At 41.0% G+C, this 13,692-nt stretch overlaps 1 protein-coding gene across 5 annotated transcripts in view; it reads left to right on the top strand.

Moving 5' to 3' along the window:
• Positions 1 to 13,692, top strand: part of CNKSR2 (connector enhancer of kinase suppressor of Ras 2) — a 206,924-nt gene that overhangs the window by 181,964 nt on the left and 11,268 nt on the right. The window contains exon 21 of one of the 5 annotated variants that reach the window (XM_036390579.2): positions 8,624 to 10,826. The exons of 3 other annotated variants lie outside the window; for them this stretch is intronic. In XM_036390579.2, coding sequence (XP_036246472.1) covers positions 8,624 to 8,628 — 5 coding nt within the window. In that variant the 3' untranslated portion in view covers positions 8,629 to 10,826. Of the gene's footprint in view, positions 1 to 7,906; positions 10,827 to 13,692 lie in introns of those variants that run through there. One more of the 5 variants, XM_036390508.2, reaches the window with a different exon arrangement.

Raw genomic sequence — 13,692 nt, 5'->3', positions numbered from 1 at the left:
CATTTTCAAAAGGTGTTTGTTTTTACAGGTAACCCTTCCCCAGCATCTCAGGGTGTTTTGGTGTGTTTGGATTCCCTTGCATACAACAATCACCAGTTGTGGTGACAGTAAGGGATTTTCTCCTCGAGTCTCTTGATGCCCTTTCTGCTGCTGTTGGCAGGACCAGGGGCTGAGCACACAGCAGCTCTGGGCACTGGCACTGCTGGAGGCTGCCAGGAGAGCAGGCAGGGCCCTACACATCATTACCCAGATCAAGAGGTTTCTTGTAAAACTGGTTGTATTTGAAATGTGTCCCCAACTCCCAGCTGATTGCTACAGCACTGCCAGGGTCAGGTGTCAGTGGTGTCACTGTAGTGGTTGCTCCCTCCCACCCAGCCCCTGCCTTTCTTCAACTCCTCTTCCTTGCCTCAGCCTGATCAGCCACCATCTCACACCAGCCATTCCCCTGTGCCCAGCTGCTCCCAGAGCTGGGGCAGCCCTTTGGGGAACAGCTGCCCTCACTCTAATAAGACTTCTCTTTCCCTGGATATTGTTAACTTTGAGTAAACTACAAGTATTTTTCCTTTGTTGTGATCAAAAGACCTGGATGAGGTATCAGAAGCTAGCAAGTAATTGGGCACATTCTGAGATGATGGCACTCTCATTTTCAGTTGAAAGCTGCAGAGATCCTGTTTTCATTCTCCTGAAAAAGAACACCACTTCTGACAACTCAGAAGGCTTTGAGAAGTGCCCATCTCCAATACAGCTCTGGTGTTTTTGCCAGTAGAGGAGCTTGATGTACCTTAGGAATGGGGAGATTGGTACCTGGTGGGCCCTGTGCACTGCTCCATCCCTCCAGGGGGACAGCAGGTCTCCCCCAGGCTCTGCCCTTCCATACTGGGAAGGAATCAGTTGAACTGGAGCCTGAGTCATATATTGGTGCTGTATATGTTCAGTGCAGGATTAATCTTTTCTGTGGAACAGTGCCATCATACAGAAGTATGGCAGCTACACCTCACCAAACAGTGTGTGATGGGCAGTTTTGGAGATGCTTGGGGATGAATTAGGAAGGAAGAGGCCAAAGAGAAGCAATTTTCATACCTGTGTCTTTATACCTCTGTCAGAGGTCATTGAGGGTAAAACCTCCTGAGTTGGTGGAGGAATTGGTAGAAGAGTAGGAATTGATGGGAGTGTAGATGTACCTTCTTACTGGTTATCACCAGTTCACCAAGAACTTTATCAGGATCTTTCTTTGAAAACCACTGAGTGCACCATGTCCTCTCACCAAGAGGGTCTCTGTATTTCAGAAAAGGCTGGGAAGGAGGGCTAGGGACTCCTGCATGGCTGGGCATCATGGCCATGAAACCCTGGCATGGCATCCTTCAGTTTTGTCTGGGTTCCTGGCCAGTCTGACAAATCCCTTTTGCCATCCATTTTCATGAATGGCAGCCTTGTGGTTTTCAGAAAGAGTATTTAACCAGGAGCTTGAACACATTAGGTGATATGACAAAATACTCCCTTGATCAGTTTGCTGGTTTTTCCCCTCCTAAAGGACATACTGAAATATTGTCTTAGCAGGCTTCAGGAGGTACTATCCATGCTATACCTCATCCAGTCTAGCATGTTCAGGGATTTCAAATAATTTAAAATTTGCTATTTATTGCTATCTTTAAAGTTAAAATACAGTCAGGAGATTCTGATGTTTTCAACACTTGACTCCTATAACAGGAGTCCTTAGTGTATAAAATCCCTGTGCAACCCTGATGTTCTTTTATTACACTAGTGATAGGATTGTTTGGAATATGAAAGGTTTAAGATACACTTTTCATGAAAAATTTGTATGCCCTCTGAAAACAGCTCTTACACATTAACAATATGCAAGTGATTCTTAACAAATAACATAGCAATGTTTGGCTTGTCAGAAGAGTACCTTGCATAAAACCTTTCAGTGCAAGCTTTCTATACAGAGAAAATTATTCTCATAAAAAAATAATTTAAATTTACCAGATGAAAGTACAAGCCTTCAGCATCCAGCAAGTGTGAAACATTTAATCAGTAATTCTTCATTTTATACTTTAAAATAGGTAAGGAATTTCCCCCAGGCAAACAAGGAGGCCATTTCTGTGTTGGTCTGATGGGCTTTCAAAACACCATAGATAGCCAAGAAAGTAGCTCAGTCATTGGTTTAGAAAAAGAAAGGTGATTCCTGTCTTATTATATGGGAACTAAAGTAATTAAAAGCAAGACTTCTAAAAGCAGTTTCTTTATATGCTAATTTTATGCAGTACATTTCAGGTTGTTGATAGGAGGGAGGGCTTCAGGTCTGATAGCATTTTTGTTACTAAATATGGTCCTCCTCAAACCTGAAAGACACCTGACTGAGTCAAAAATAGAGTTGGAGCAGAACGATAATTCTTGCCTGGGAACAGTCAAGGCAGGTTGGATTGACAGAGGAAACACGTGCTAGAACATGAGGAGAGGAGAAGGGAGCACCTTTGTTAAACACAGCACAACCAGCCAGGAGTGGTGCCAACAATTCACTTGTTGGCCTTGCCAGGACAGTAATAGCAGAGTCCATGTTTTGTGTGTGTGCTCCTCCAGTGAGCTCCAAATTAAATTACAGTATCTCAACCTGATCAATGTTGGTATAACAATAATGATAATCTGTTCCCCCAGTTTTTCCAGAGTAGGTTTTGACACCATTCCCATTGGAGGTTTTGGCAAAAGCTGCTGCAAGACCTCAGCTGAATGTGGCACAAAGAAGATAACGCTTTTTTCTCAGTCTGTTTTACCTTCACCACACGGCATGCTGTCAGTAGCTTACAGTGTTCAGGTGCTCTGTGCCTCTTTCATTGACCAGTCAGAGAAGGGGTCCCAGCCAGCATGGCAAGGTGCTTGAGCTGGCAGCAGCTGTGGCATGGGCAGCATCTCCATGCCCTGCCCTTGGGTGTAGCCTGGCAGTGGGAACATGACAGTCTGGCTGGGTGTTATTTAGTCACACCAGGGATTTTGTCCGTGTCTTGGTGTTTTTGTTATCAGTATGGAAAGCACCACCAGAAAAAGCAATCATGTAACTTGATAACATAATTGTTATCTGTTAAAGTCTTCTCTGAACCAAAGGGGCTTCTACTGATTGAAGTTAAAAATTTGTGTAAATTTAAATTTGTTATGCTATAATTAATTCAGTATGTTTCTGTCTGTTTTCAAAGCCCTGAATAAGTTAATGTAAAAAAAGATTCCAGAAATACACTTCTTGAAAAAGTAATTAATAAAGTAATACACAAAATAATTTGTCACAATAATAAGACCAATTCTGCTTAAGTACTCCTTATTAAAAAAATTAATTGATAACAATGCAAAAAATTAGTGCATTGCTTTTTTTTCAGTGTTGATGTCCACTGCACTAGATGGGAAACAGAGCTCCCATTTTTGTGTTGTACATTAACTCTTCCATGGGGTGATAGACTGGAACTGCAGTTCCTGCTTTATGATCAGGAAACAAGGACATGGCTTTTCAAGTAGTTCCCAGAATAAACAGTGCAGGAGGTTTGGTAGATTAAATTGAGTTTTATATGCCATTGCAGTCATAGCCTGGCTGATTTTAGCTTACAATAGTACTAAGAATTGTATTGAAAGGAATTTCACCATTAGATATATGCCTTATGTGCTTGTCTTTGGGATGAAACATAGACTTCTCCTAGGTGAGGCTTGTCCTATAAGCTTATGTAACTTAAGTCTCTGTGTAATCCAGCAATTAGAGTGCCAATATACAGAAATTTTAATATCATTATCAGAATTCATAAACTGCCCAGTGGGATGCTAAAGTTGTGATTACATCCTATACCTTCTAAATCTATATAAAACATTGAGAAGTTCAGCCAGCTGGTCTTTCTTTTTTTTTCCTGAAAATGGTTATTCAGCTGTGTCTCACTGGTTATGTCCCAAATTAGAGGGCTTCCTTTCCTGGGAGCAGCTCTTTGTATTGCTTCGCAATGGTTACAAAATGAACTGCTCTGGAAAAATAACCTTATTTTCTGACATGACACTCAGACTGCTCAGTCTTGAAGCTGTGCACTGTCACTCCAGTAAGACCCTGGTAATGAGCTGAAGGAGAGAGTTTTGCAGATATTAGAGAGATATCTGAACAGCATAGGAAAAACCATGAGATATATCTAATATGGAGGGACAAAACGGGGGCAGAATTAGAAATAATATAATATAATACACTATAATAATATAGTAAGAGTTAGTGATTTGGCAATTTAATGTGCTACATTTTGGTTTATTTAGTTCTTTAGTACTGGAGAGACAGAGGGTTGTTTAGCAGTAGCTGTAGTACCTGAAGTGCATAGGAGAGCTGGGTTACATTTGCAATTTAGAGATACTTTGCTAAGTGGGAGGAAAAATGCCTGCTGATTAGAGCCCTGTAATTTCCACTGCCTTGTTCTCATGGGACCTAGTGCAGCACCTGCAGAGGAGCAGGCACTGGAGGGCTGTTGTATGTGGGCTCACACCCTGTGCCTGTCCCTCACTGTGGTGCTTTCCCATGGAGCATTTGTGCTCTGGGTGTTCCTCAGTGAGGACATGGGGCACACTAAAGGATATATTGTGGTGTTGGAAAAGCTGAAACTTGCTTTTTGCAGATAGCATACTCCTGTATTAGAATTGTTTGATTTAGTGCTCTTTACTGCAGAGTGCTGAGTGGCTCCTTCTATTGCTTCCATACCTAACTGGATTCCCATAGGATGATGTGGGCAGGCACTGCTTTGGAGTACAGGGTTGGGGATCTGCACCAGGTGTGTCACCAAATCCCTCCTTCCTCAGGCAGTCTCACTGCCAGGCTCTAGCAGCTCCTTTTCATCTCTGCATGGCATCTGTCTGACACCTGGAGGTGGTGGGAGCTTCCCACCAGTGAGCAGCAGGCAGTTTGCAGATCTGCCAGTGTTCTTCCCCAGGACTCTGTCAAAGGGCCTTGAGCCATTTCCCTAGTAAGGAGGAAGATGTGTCTGCCCCTGCACTTCCAGCAGAGGCAACCAGGTCACAGTTTGCGGCACGTGGAGAGGTTTTCTCTTCGCTGCTGTTCTTTACATTCATTCTTGATGGGAGCCTGATCACTCATGCAAAGGATTTATCTTTAGGGGAAAATGCATAATGGTTTCCAGTCAAAGTTCTTCTCTCCTGAATATGTAGACAGATGTAGAAATAGGTACACAAAATAGGATAAAAACTAAGGAAAAGGTAGATCTTCAAAAGGCAGCTACAGGTTTACTGATGGTCACCATAGATGGGAAGTCTGAAATTTTCTAAAACTTCAGTATGAATTTAAAAAGTAAGTTAATTAACCTGCTATTCTTCAACCTAACCTATCTTTGAAAAGAGAAGTTGTCATAAAAATACCATTTAATAACAGGTATCTTGTAGTCTGTTTAGGCAAAATATATAATGTGAAGATGGATAAGAAAGTGTACTCTCAAGTGGCAGTGGTAAAATCTTATGCTTTTTGTCATGAAAAAACACATCAAAGTAAAAACCCTAACTTTATACCTTCTCATTAGTGACTGCTGGTGTTCCTTAAACCTTTATTTATAGATCAGTCTCAAAGAGAAAGAGTTGTATCACTTTCTGTGCCCCTTTCCTTGCATAGGACTTCTTGTGTGAGAGCCATTTTTATTGGCTTTTGACACTTGGCCTGGAAAGGCATGCAGAGCATCCCCTTGCTCCTGCTTGATGGGGTGATCCCAGCCCAGGTGCGTTCTGTCTCACCACTTTAGATGGATAAAGTACCTCCTTACTGCTGCAGGTTTGCTCAGATATAAAATTCCTCACATCCTTCATGACCTAAAGCTGAATAAATGGGCAGAGATTTACAGCAGACAGTTTTGTGTCTGTAACCACTCTGGGAAAGTCATTTGCCATAAAACTCATAATGCAGACATAATTTGGTTGATAAATGCAGTAAGTTCACTTTGCTGTATTCACAGGGTCACATTCATTTTTGTATGTGAATGGCAATTGGTTTATTTTTCAAAATGTTTGCAAGTCTCATGATTTTCATAAGTTGTAGTGTCAATAAGTATCTGTCCAAAAGCACATTACTCGTTCTTTGTTATTTGTATTTGTTCTCCTTTAAAACAAATTTTAAAACCCTTATCTAGAAACAAAACCACATGCTGGAGATTTTTTACATAAATAATTTTGCTAATGTTACCAATACAGAAAAAAAATGTGGGGTTTGTAAGGATAAGGAAAAATAATTTTTACTACTAAAAAGCAGATTTTCTAAATGCTTAGTTACTATCCATATGTGATATTGAAAATCTATTTAGAAAAGCCCCCTAGTGCCTAAGAATTATATTCACATTAAGATAAACAGGAAAGTATATGCTACCACTTACCTTAAGAGGTTAATGAAAGGCTGTTCATGCACAGTGACTAATCCAAACTGGGATTTTTCAGTAATAGAGAAAAATTACCAGTGTTTGAAAATTTATATAGTTTATTAATAATAAAACCTTAGCAATATTGCGGAATAGTCTTTACAAAAGTGTGTCTTACTAGCAGGTTTTTTTCAGAAATAGTTTTCTAGTGCAAAACTTAGTTGAATTTTATGTACATAACACAAGTCCTGTCCCACCATGTGTTGAAGGTAGCACAGTTCTTCCACAGATAGAGGATGTGTCCCAGCCAGGCTCAGCTGGGCATAAGCAAGAGCTGGTATGGACATCTGCTACATAATGCCCTTGCCTTAACTTCAGTAACCCTCCCTTATATCACAGCCACCTTCTCTCACAAAAAGGGAAGTTTCTTTTGCCAAAGCCTGACCTTTGAAACAAACTTTCTGAATTCTTAGTGATTAGGTTGTATGAACAACAGCCATAAGATGACAGCATCTCCTGAAGCTGCAGAAGTGATACCTATGAGGCAGCAGTATCCTCTTTCACTTAGTGCCTTTTTCCAAATAAATCCAAGATTCTTATTTTCAATGCTACAACTGTTCATAGCATAGAACAGGATGAAATCTGAAAAACATTCCCTCTTGTGCTCTACAAAGTCTCCCTTTCCTCAACCCCATGAGTCCTGAAATGTGCTGGTTTGGCCTTTTGTTTGTCAGGGGGTTGGGCTTTGGTTTTGGGGGTTGGGTTGGGGTTTTTTTCATTTTGGTTGTGGAATCTAATGGGGTTTTTATTTTAAACAATAGGTTATGTAAAAGTTTCTCTTGACTGCTATACTTAGAATTTAGTTATATAAACTGTTTTCCTCACACTTCTTCTTCCTCCTCTCCTTGTTGACGCACAGAGTCCCAGGAAATCTCAGTAATAGAGAAGAGGCTGAACTGGGTTTGAGTTCTGTGTAGCATTGCTCACCCTCTGCCTCTCTGAAACTCATTTTCCAATTGCTGCCATGTGTGGAGTAAATGTCACCAATGTTTCCATCTGGGATTCTTTCTACCTTGTGTTTTCTGTCCCTGAGAAAATACTTCTTGTCTGCTTTCCAGACCTTTTGTGATATGCTCAAGAATAAAAATGGCAATGCTTGATGTTTTCCTTCCTTTCCATCCTGTCTTTTGGAAAAAAAATAATCTCTTTAACAGGGGTTAAACAAATCCCACCAGTTAATTGGAATGAGTTTGTACATCTTTACATTATGCACAGTTGAACTCTTTCCCGAAGTGTTTTTTTTTAACAAAACATCCCCCAGCTTTGCATATCTGGGATTCAAAATGACAATGGATGTTAAGATCCATGGAGTTTCATTTTTTATTAGAATTTAGTGTAGTAAGCAATAGAACAGGGAATGCACTGAGAGCAGCCAGGCTTTTGAAACTGCCTGTGCAGAGACTGCATATCCACACAGAAACTCTAAGTAAACAATTTAGCTGTATGCTGTTTATTCCACCTCTCTCTTTCTCTTTTCTTTGCTAACACAGGTCCACAAAGATTCTCGAGTTCTCAAGCCCTAGCTTATGGAAGTGTGTAATGTCAGTGTGGTTGCAGAATCACACGATCTCCTAGCTCTGTATCTTATCCTTCACCCAACATTGCACAACGCTGGACTGTCAGCTAGGAGAACGAAAGGAGCCAGATTGTGTTGTGCCACCTCTTTTTCTAGTTCTCGCATAAGTTGCCACCAGGATATTTTTCTGTGTTTGTAGCACGTTTGGTGGATTTGGGGCACATTCTTTGCTTCCATTCTCCTCATACATGTGACCCATTCCCAGTGCTTCCAAATGAGCTAATGTGTCTTCAACATGGAGAAAAACCAACTAAGTTGGTTAGGATGTGTATTGTTCTCTTGTTTTATTTGTGGGTTGTTCGGGGTTTTTTTAATTGGTCTTTGTTCTGTTCTTTTTAAAAAAACATATCTACAAAAAGAGAATATATAACTTTCTGCCCTAAATACCTCTTTTGCATCAGGGATGGATATTTTAATGGAGTGAGGCATAATAGCAGAACAGTGCCATGTCTCTGTCCTCACGAGCATCGCTGCATGCAGATTAGAAAGGCTCTGTAGTGCTGCTACTGTATGCCAGATTTGCTATTTGCTCTTGTTTGCATGATAGTATTTCTAATTTACTAATATGATATGGAAATAATGGCGCATCACCGATCTTTCAACATATTGTATCACTGCTTTATCATATTAGGCTAATACACTGCGAGAGTTGATAGCACCTCTCCATGTCAAATGGGAACCACATCTCTTGGCACTGAACCGATTGGACTCAAAGGTTGATAAACTTATCATTAGAGAATTGGCACGACGGAGACTCAACTTCAGCCTCTTGCAAGCAACCTAATGGCCTCCGTTCAGAAAGTCAGTTCTTCTTGAATAACTTTGATGTTTATAACAGAGAACAGACCTGTTAAAGCATAGACAACCACATGCCTGAATATGAGGCCTCCAGGAAGGTGTCAAAGGGCATGGCCAGTCTTTTGAAGAATGCACCCTTTCCACAGTGGGACTAGGCACAAAGTCAGATCCAGTCTACATGGAGCACATTTGCAGAAAATACTGCCCCCCGCACGGGAGAACGGAAGGGGAAGAGGGTCTTGGCAGGGGAAGGGCTTTGATGTCACTCAGTTTTGTTCTGCACACCTCGAGGAATTAAAGAGGGATTCAGCCATGGTAACTGTAATTTCCCATTGCTTGTACTGAACTCCAGTGAACCCATTCAGGCCAACCAGACAGAGTCGTGTCATTTAAGCGTGCTTCACATTAGTGAAGGAAGTTTCCTTACTGTGTCATGCTAAACTAAGTGTATTCTGTCAAGTGGAGGTATGTACAGACCTTTCAGAGACTTCCATTCATCCAGTGGTTTGTACTGAATTCCCAGAGGGTACACTGGCACTCGTTCGGACGGTGACGGAGAAGATACCTCACGCTGAGATTTATTAGACTCTGCAGTTAAATCTTTGGTTCCTCTTTATCTTCTAGGACTAAAACATGTGAGTGATGCTGCCTGGCCAAGCAGGCACAAAGTATTCTCTGTGTAACACCCAGACTCTGGAGGGCTGTTTTGGGGCCAGTATTTGTCTGGATGTCACTCAAAGTAGATTCAGATATTGTATTTATCATTATGTTCTGAGTCCCCTATGGGTTGATGTTTGCCTCTATCTCTGTGATTAGAATGTGGATTTTCCTTGATATATTTGGCTAAGGGTGTATTGTAATAATGTTAATGCTAATTACTTGATATTTCATACTATCTTACGGGGAGATACTTTTAAAAAATGTATTTTGAAATGTTTTCTTTCTGTTTGCTCAATGTATGGTATTGCATTATGTTAATACCAATAAAATGATATATATATATAGTTATATATATATTTCCCTTTTATAAAGAAGTAAATTATGCTTTTTTGCCTCACAAACAGGAAATGCGCAGTGAATAAAATGACATCATTCTGCCTTACAGCAGGTGACAAAGCTTATAATAGTTTTAATATTCTTTTTTTGAAAAATAAAAAGTATAGTATGACATAAATTAGTTGGAAATTCATCAAAATGCATGTTTTATATTTCTGCTCAATGGGACTGTCACAAAACAGCCTAAATATTTAGCAATGTTGTTTTGGCATCTTTAATTTTTTCTAATCAGAAACATGCACTGTATTGCTATTATTGATTACAAAACTGTACTGTCATAAATTTTTGCCTGTTGGCCAGATAGACAAACTCTCTGAGTTTGTCTGTAGGAATTGATTTTAATATTTAATTTAGTGCTCTTTCCAACGCTTGGCAAAGGCAGAATTTATTTTTTATATAAGGTTGCCTTTGAAGTACCTGCCTCTGCCAGGAATGATAAATCACTGCTAAGTACATAAAGATTCTGCAACCTGAAGGATATGTGATTAAAGTCTTGTTGGAATGGCCTGCAACCTCAGCCAGTCCTTTACATTCTGTCATTAAATTCCATAATTAGTTAGAGGTGAAATGTTTTGGAAATGAATTAGAGAAGCGGAAGCAAGGATGTGACTCTAAAATGTCCTTTGGCTGCAATTTGGGGTAACACTGATGGCTTATTTGCTGCTTGTAGCCAAAGGCCAGCATATATCTGCACTAATGCCTATTAGATTGTCTTCAGCTTCCTCTCTTTCTTTTCCCCACCCTTTCTAACATATTGTATTGAGTATCTTTGTTTTGCAGAGGCATTCAGAAGGGCTGTAATTAGCAGTCCCTGGCATTTAATTGCATACACATTTGTTAAATATTTTTCTGTATGCCTTAAAATAAAGTATAGAAAATGGCAGTAAATGTTTCTTTAATGAAGGCATTTGATTTATTCATGAAGTCAGGATTTTTTAAAGGTGTTATTTTGGGCTTAATAAAGGAAATAAGCCAGCAAATTTTCTGTCTTGCTTTTGCATAACCATCGTCTGTCAGGGCTGACGTTCAGTTCCTTTCTCTTGTTCCTTTTGTGGCAAACACATTCTGCCCAATGGGTGGGAAATGGACCTTTCTGCTGTGACCACTCTCATGCCAGTTTTGAGAGCACTTTATGCTGAGGTTCATGTGCATGTTCACAAGTTCATTTTGACATCTGGTGACATGAGTGGTGTCTAGAAGAGCCACATGGAATTACTGCATCTCTCTCGTCACAGCAATAGCTTTTGTCCTGAAAGGTACCTTGAACTCTGTGTGGTGCTTACAGACCATGGGGGTGTGATGGGTATTCAGCAGCTGATGGGGGGTGCCTGATATTTGGCAGTGTTGTGCCCTGCATAATTAAGATGTAACTCAGGGTGCAGCTTAATTAGGTTGGAATCTAATCAGTGCAGCTATCATAATGTGCAGTTTTAAATCCATTAATAAATCTGAATATTTGAATAAATATGACATCTTCTGGGATAACATTTTGGGGAGTATTTCAGGTCCCTTTCAGAAATGCCCCAGGAGGTGCTTCCCCAGCAGACCACAGTGGGTTACAGAGGTAACTGAGGCAGACATTCAATTAGCCTGGCCCCTGCCCACACTAATGTTTCTCCCATGTTGAAGGTAGAATTGTAGTTCCTTAGTGATGCATTTTGGAAAACTCCCATCTCGGTGCTACATTTTCATACAAAGAAGCAACTTGGGGTGTAGCCTGAAGCAGAGTTCATGTTCAGGGTGGGTGTTGCTCACCAGGAACGTGTCCCCCATCTGTTCAGGCTTGCTTTCAGGTATCAATCCCATAAGCCTTGCCAGGCACTGCTGTTGTACGAGCGTGACTGTGGCTTGATTCTGACTGGTGAGTAATGTTGCTGGGTCCGTATCGTTTGTCACTTAACCTTTCACAACTTTGAGTGCTGCAGCCTTAGGTTAGGTTTGTAATACTGGTATTTTCCTCAAGGAGTAATTGCTTCTATATATTCCTTGTGAATTATTATTTGTAGGGAACTCCTCATCCTGTTCCAAGGCTACAGAATCCTCAATGTCTAGCAATTTTGCCCAGTTTGCTCCAGCTCCTGGCTTTCCTCATAAATACAAATTTTCTATTGTTTTTGAGCTGCAGGGCCCAAGGGGAAATGTGCCATCAAAGTGGGATTGGTGCGTTTATTGCACTTCAGCATTGATAGCTTGTGGCAAAATTAAACAGCACTTATATCAGTGTGTGGCACAGAAAAATGTCAGGATATCCTATTTCATTGTGCAAAATTCTCCCAGAGAGTCACTGAAATCAGCAGATTAAGGTTAAACTGGTGCCTTCATAGGCAGCTTAATGAGTAAAGTACCATATCCAAACTTCATAGGCAGCTTAATGAGTAGAGTACCATATCCAAAACCAAGAAAGGAGGCAACTATAACCCTACTGCAGAAAAGTTATGCCACTGATGAGAATTCCATTACTTTGGGAAGCTTTGGAGTGACTTCATTCTTATGCCCACCAATATAACTTCATGAAACAGCAGGACTGCGAGCAAAGAGGGAGCTACAGATGCTCATTTGAGGTGTGCAGGAGCTGTCAAGAGGCAGCATGAGCAGAAAAAGTTAATTATTCCCTCTGTGTGTCCCCTTCTCACTAACACAGTGACCCCTTAGCTGGCACCTGTACTTCACTGCTCAGTGCACGTCAGAAATGGCTGAATGCCACTGTCAGCTCCACAATGCAGATCTGCAGGGAGAGACACCAAGGGTTTTTCCTTATGCTCAGTTTCATGCCAGCTGTGTTTAGTAAGCAATTCCAGTTGTGTGGAAGGCTGAAGAGATGTGGCTGTGGTGGGTGTGGGACTCAGAGCAGCCCAAGTGTCCTATGAAGGTGGAGGCTGCACATGTGAACGTGCTCCAGCCTGCCAGCTCACACTGCAGCCAGCAGGGCACAGGAGGCCTGTGGGGCCATGCCTTGTCCTTCAGATGTCCCCAGAAAGGTGACTCCAGTGGAAAAGAGATTCTCAGGGATCTACTGACCCAAAAGGAAAACTGCCAGTGCCATAAGTAGTTCACAATAAGAATTAGACCTTTGGTGCCACAGCAAAGGCTAGGCATCTGTCAGGCCTGACAGAGGCTAGAGCTGGATCTTTTAAAAGGTGGTACCTGCCTGATTCTGGTATTGAACTTGGCTGTAGTGGAAAATGCCTGAAATACCTTCAGATATCTGTCATTTGGGAGATGAGTTTTCCACTTGCTTGCACAGCTCACTGTGTTTCAAGAAACCAAATTTATGCTCATGCATGTGAGAGGAGAAGCAGACTGGTACCATAGGGTGCAAAACTCCAGCAAGTGCAGGACTCTGTTGAGTTGGTGCTTTCAGTGAGCACCCTCCCTAGGGAGTGTCTTCTATTGTCTGCAGGTTTGTGTAACAGGAGAGAATAGAAACAGTGTACAACTATCCCTGTAACCAAAAATACTTCCACTTTAGAGGAAATGATGGTATAAAATCCAGATTTAATACCTGTATTGAATAAATACAAAATAATAAATACAATAAATAAAAAATTTAATGATCCTCCAGCTACTGAAATCTCACCAAACACATGGATCAAAGCTTGATTTTAAACAATGCTCCTCCCTTCCTTGATTCAAGACTTCTGGAAAAATCCTGCATTTTTACAAACACAGGGGCAGAAAGGGCAGAGGATTACATGAACCAGAAGAAGGCAGGGAAGGGGAAGCAATACCAGAGAGAAGGGTTGCAAAGACTGGGTACTGCTCAAGAAGAACCCGTTTTGTTTTTAATTTAGCTTTAACTCAGCTTGCTTAAACTTTTCTTCAGTTGTAGAAAACATTAATATGCTC

The sequence above is a fragment of the Molothrus ater genome, chromosome 2, assembly GCF_012460135.2.
Source record: "Molothrus ater isolate BHLD 08-10-18 breed brown headed cowbird chromosome 2, BPBGC_Mater_1.1, whole genome shotgun sequence".
Lineage (NCBI taxonomy): Eukaryota > Metazoa > Chordata > Aves > Passeriformes > Icteridae > Molothrus > Molothrus ater.
Note: the sequence above shows the minus strand (reverse complement) of the source record. Positions and strands in the feature narration are given on the sequence as shown.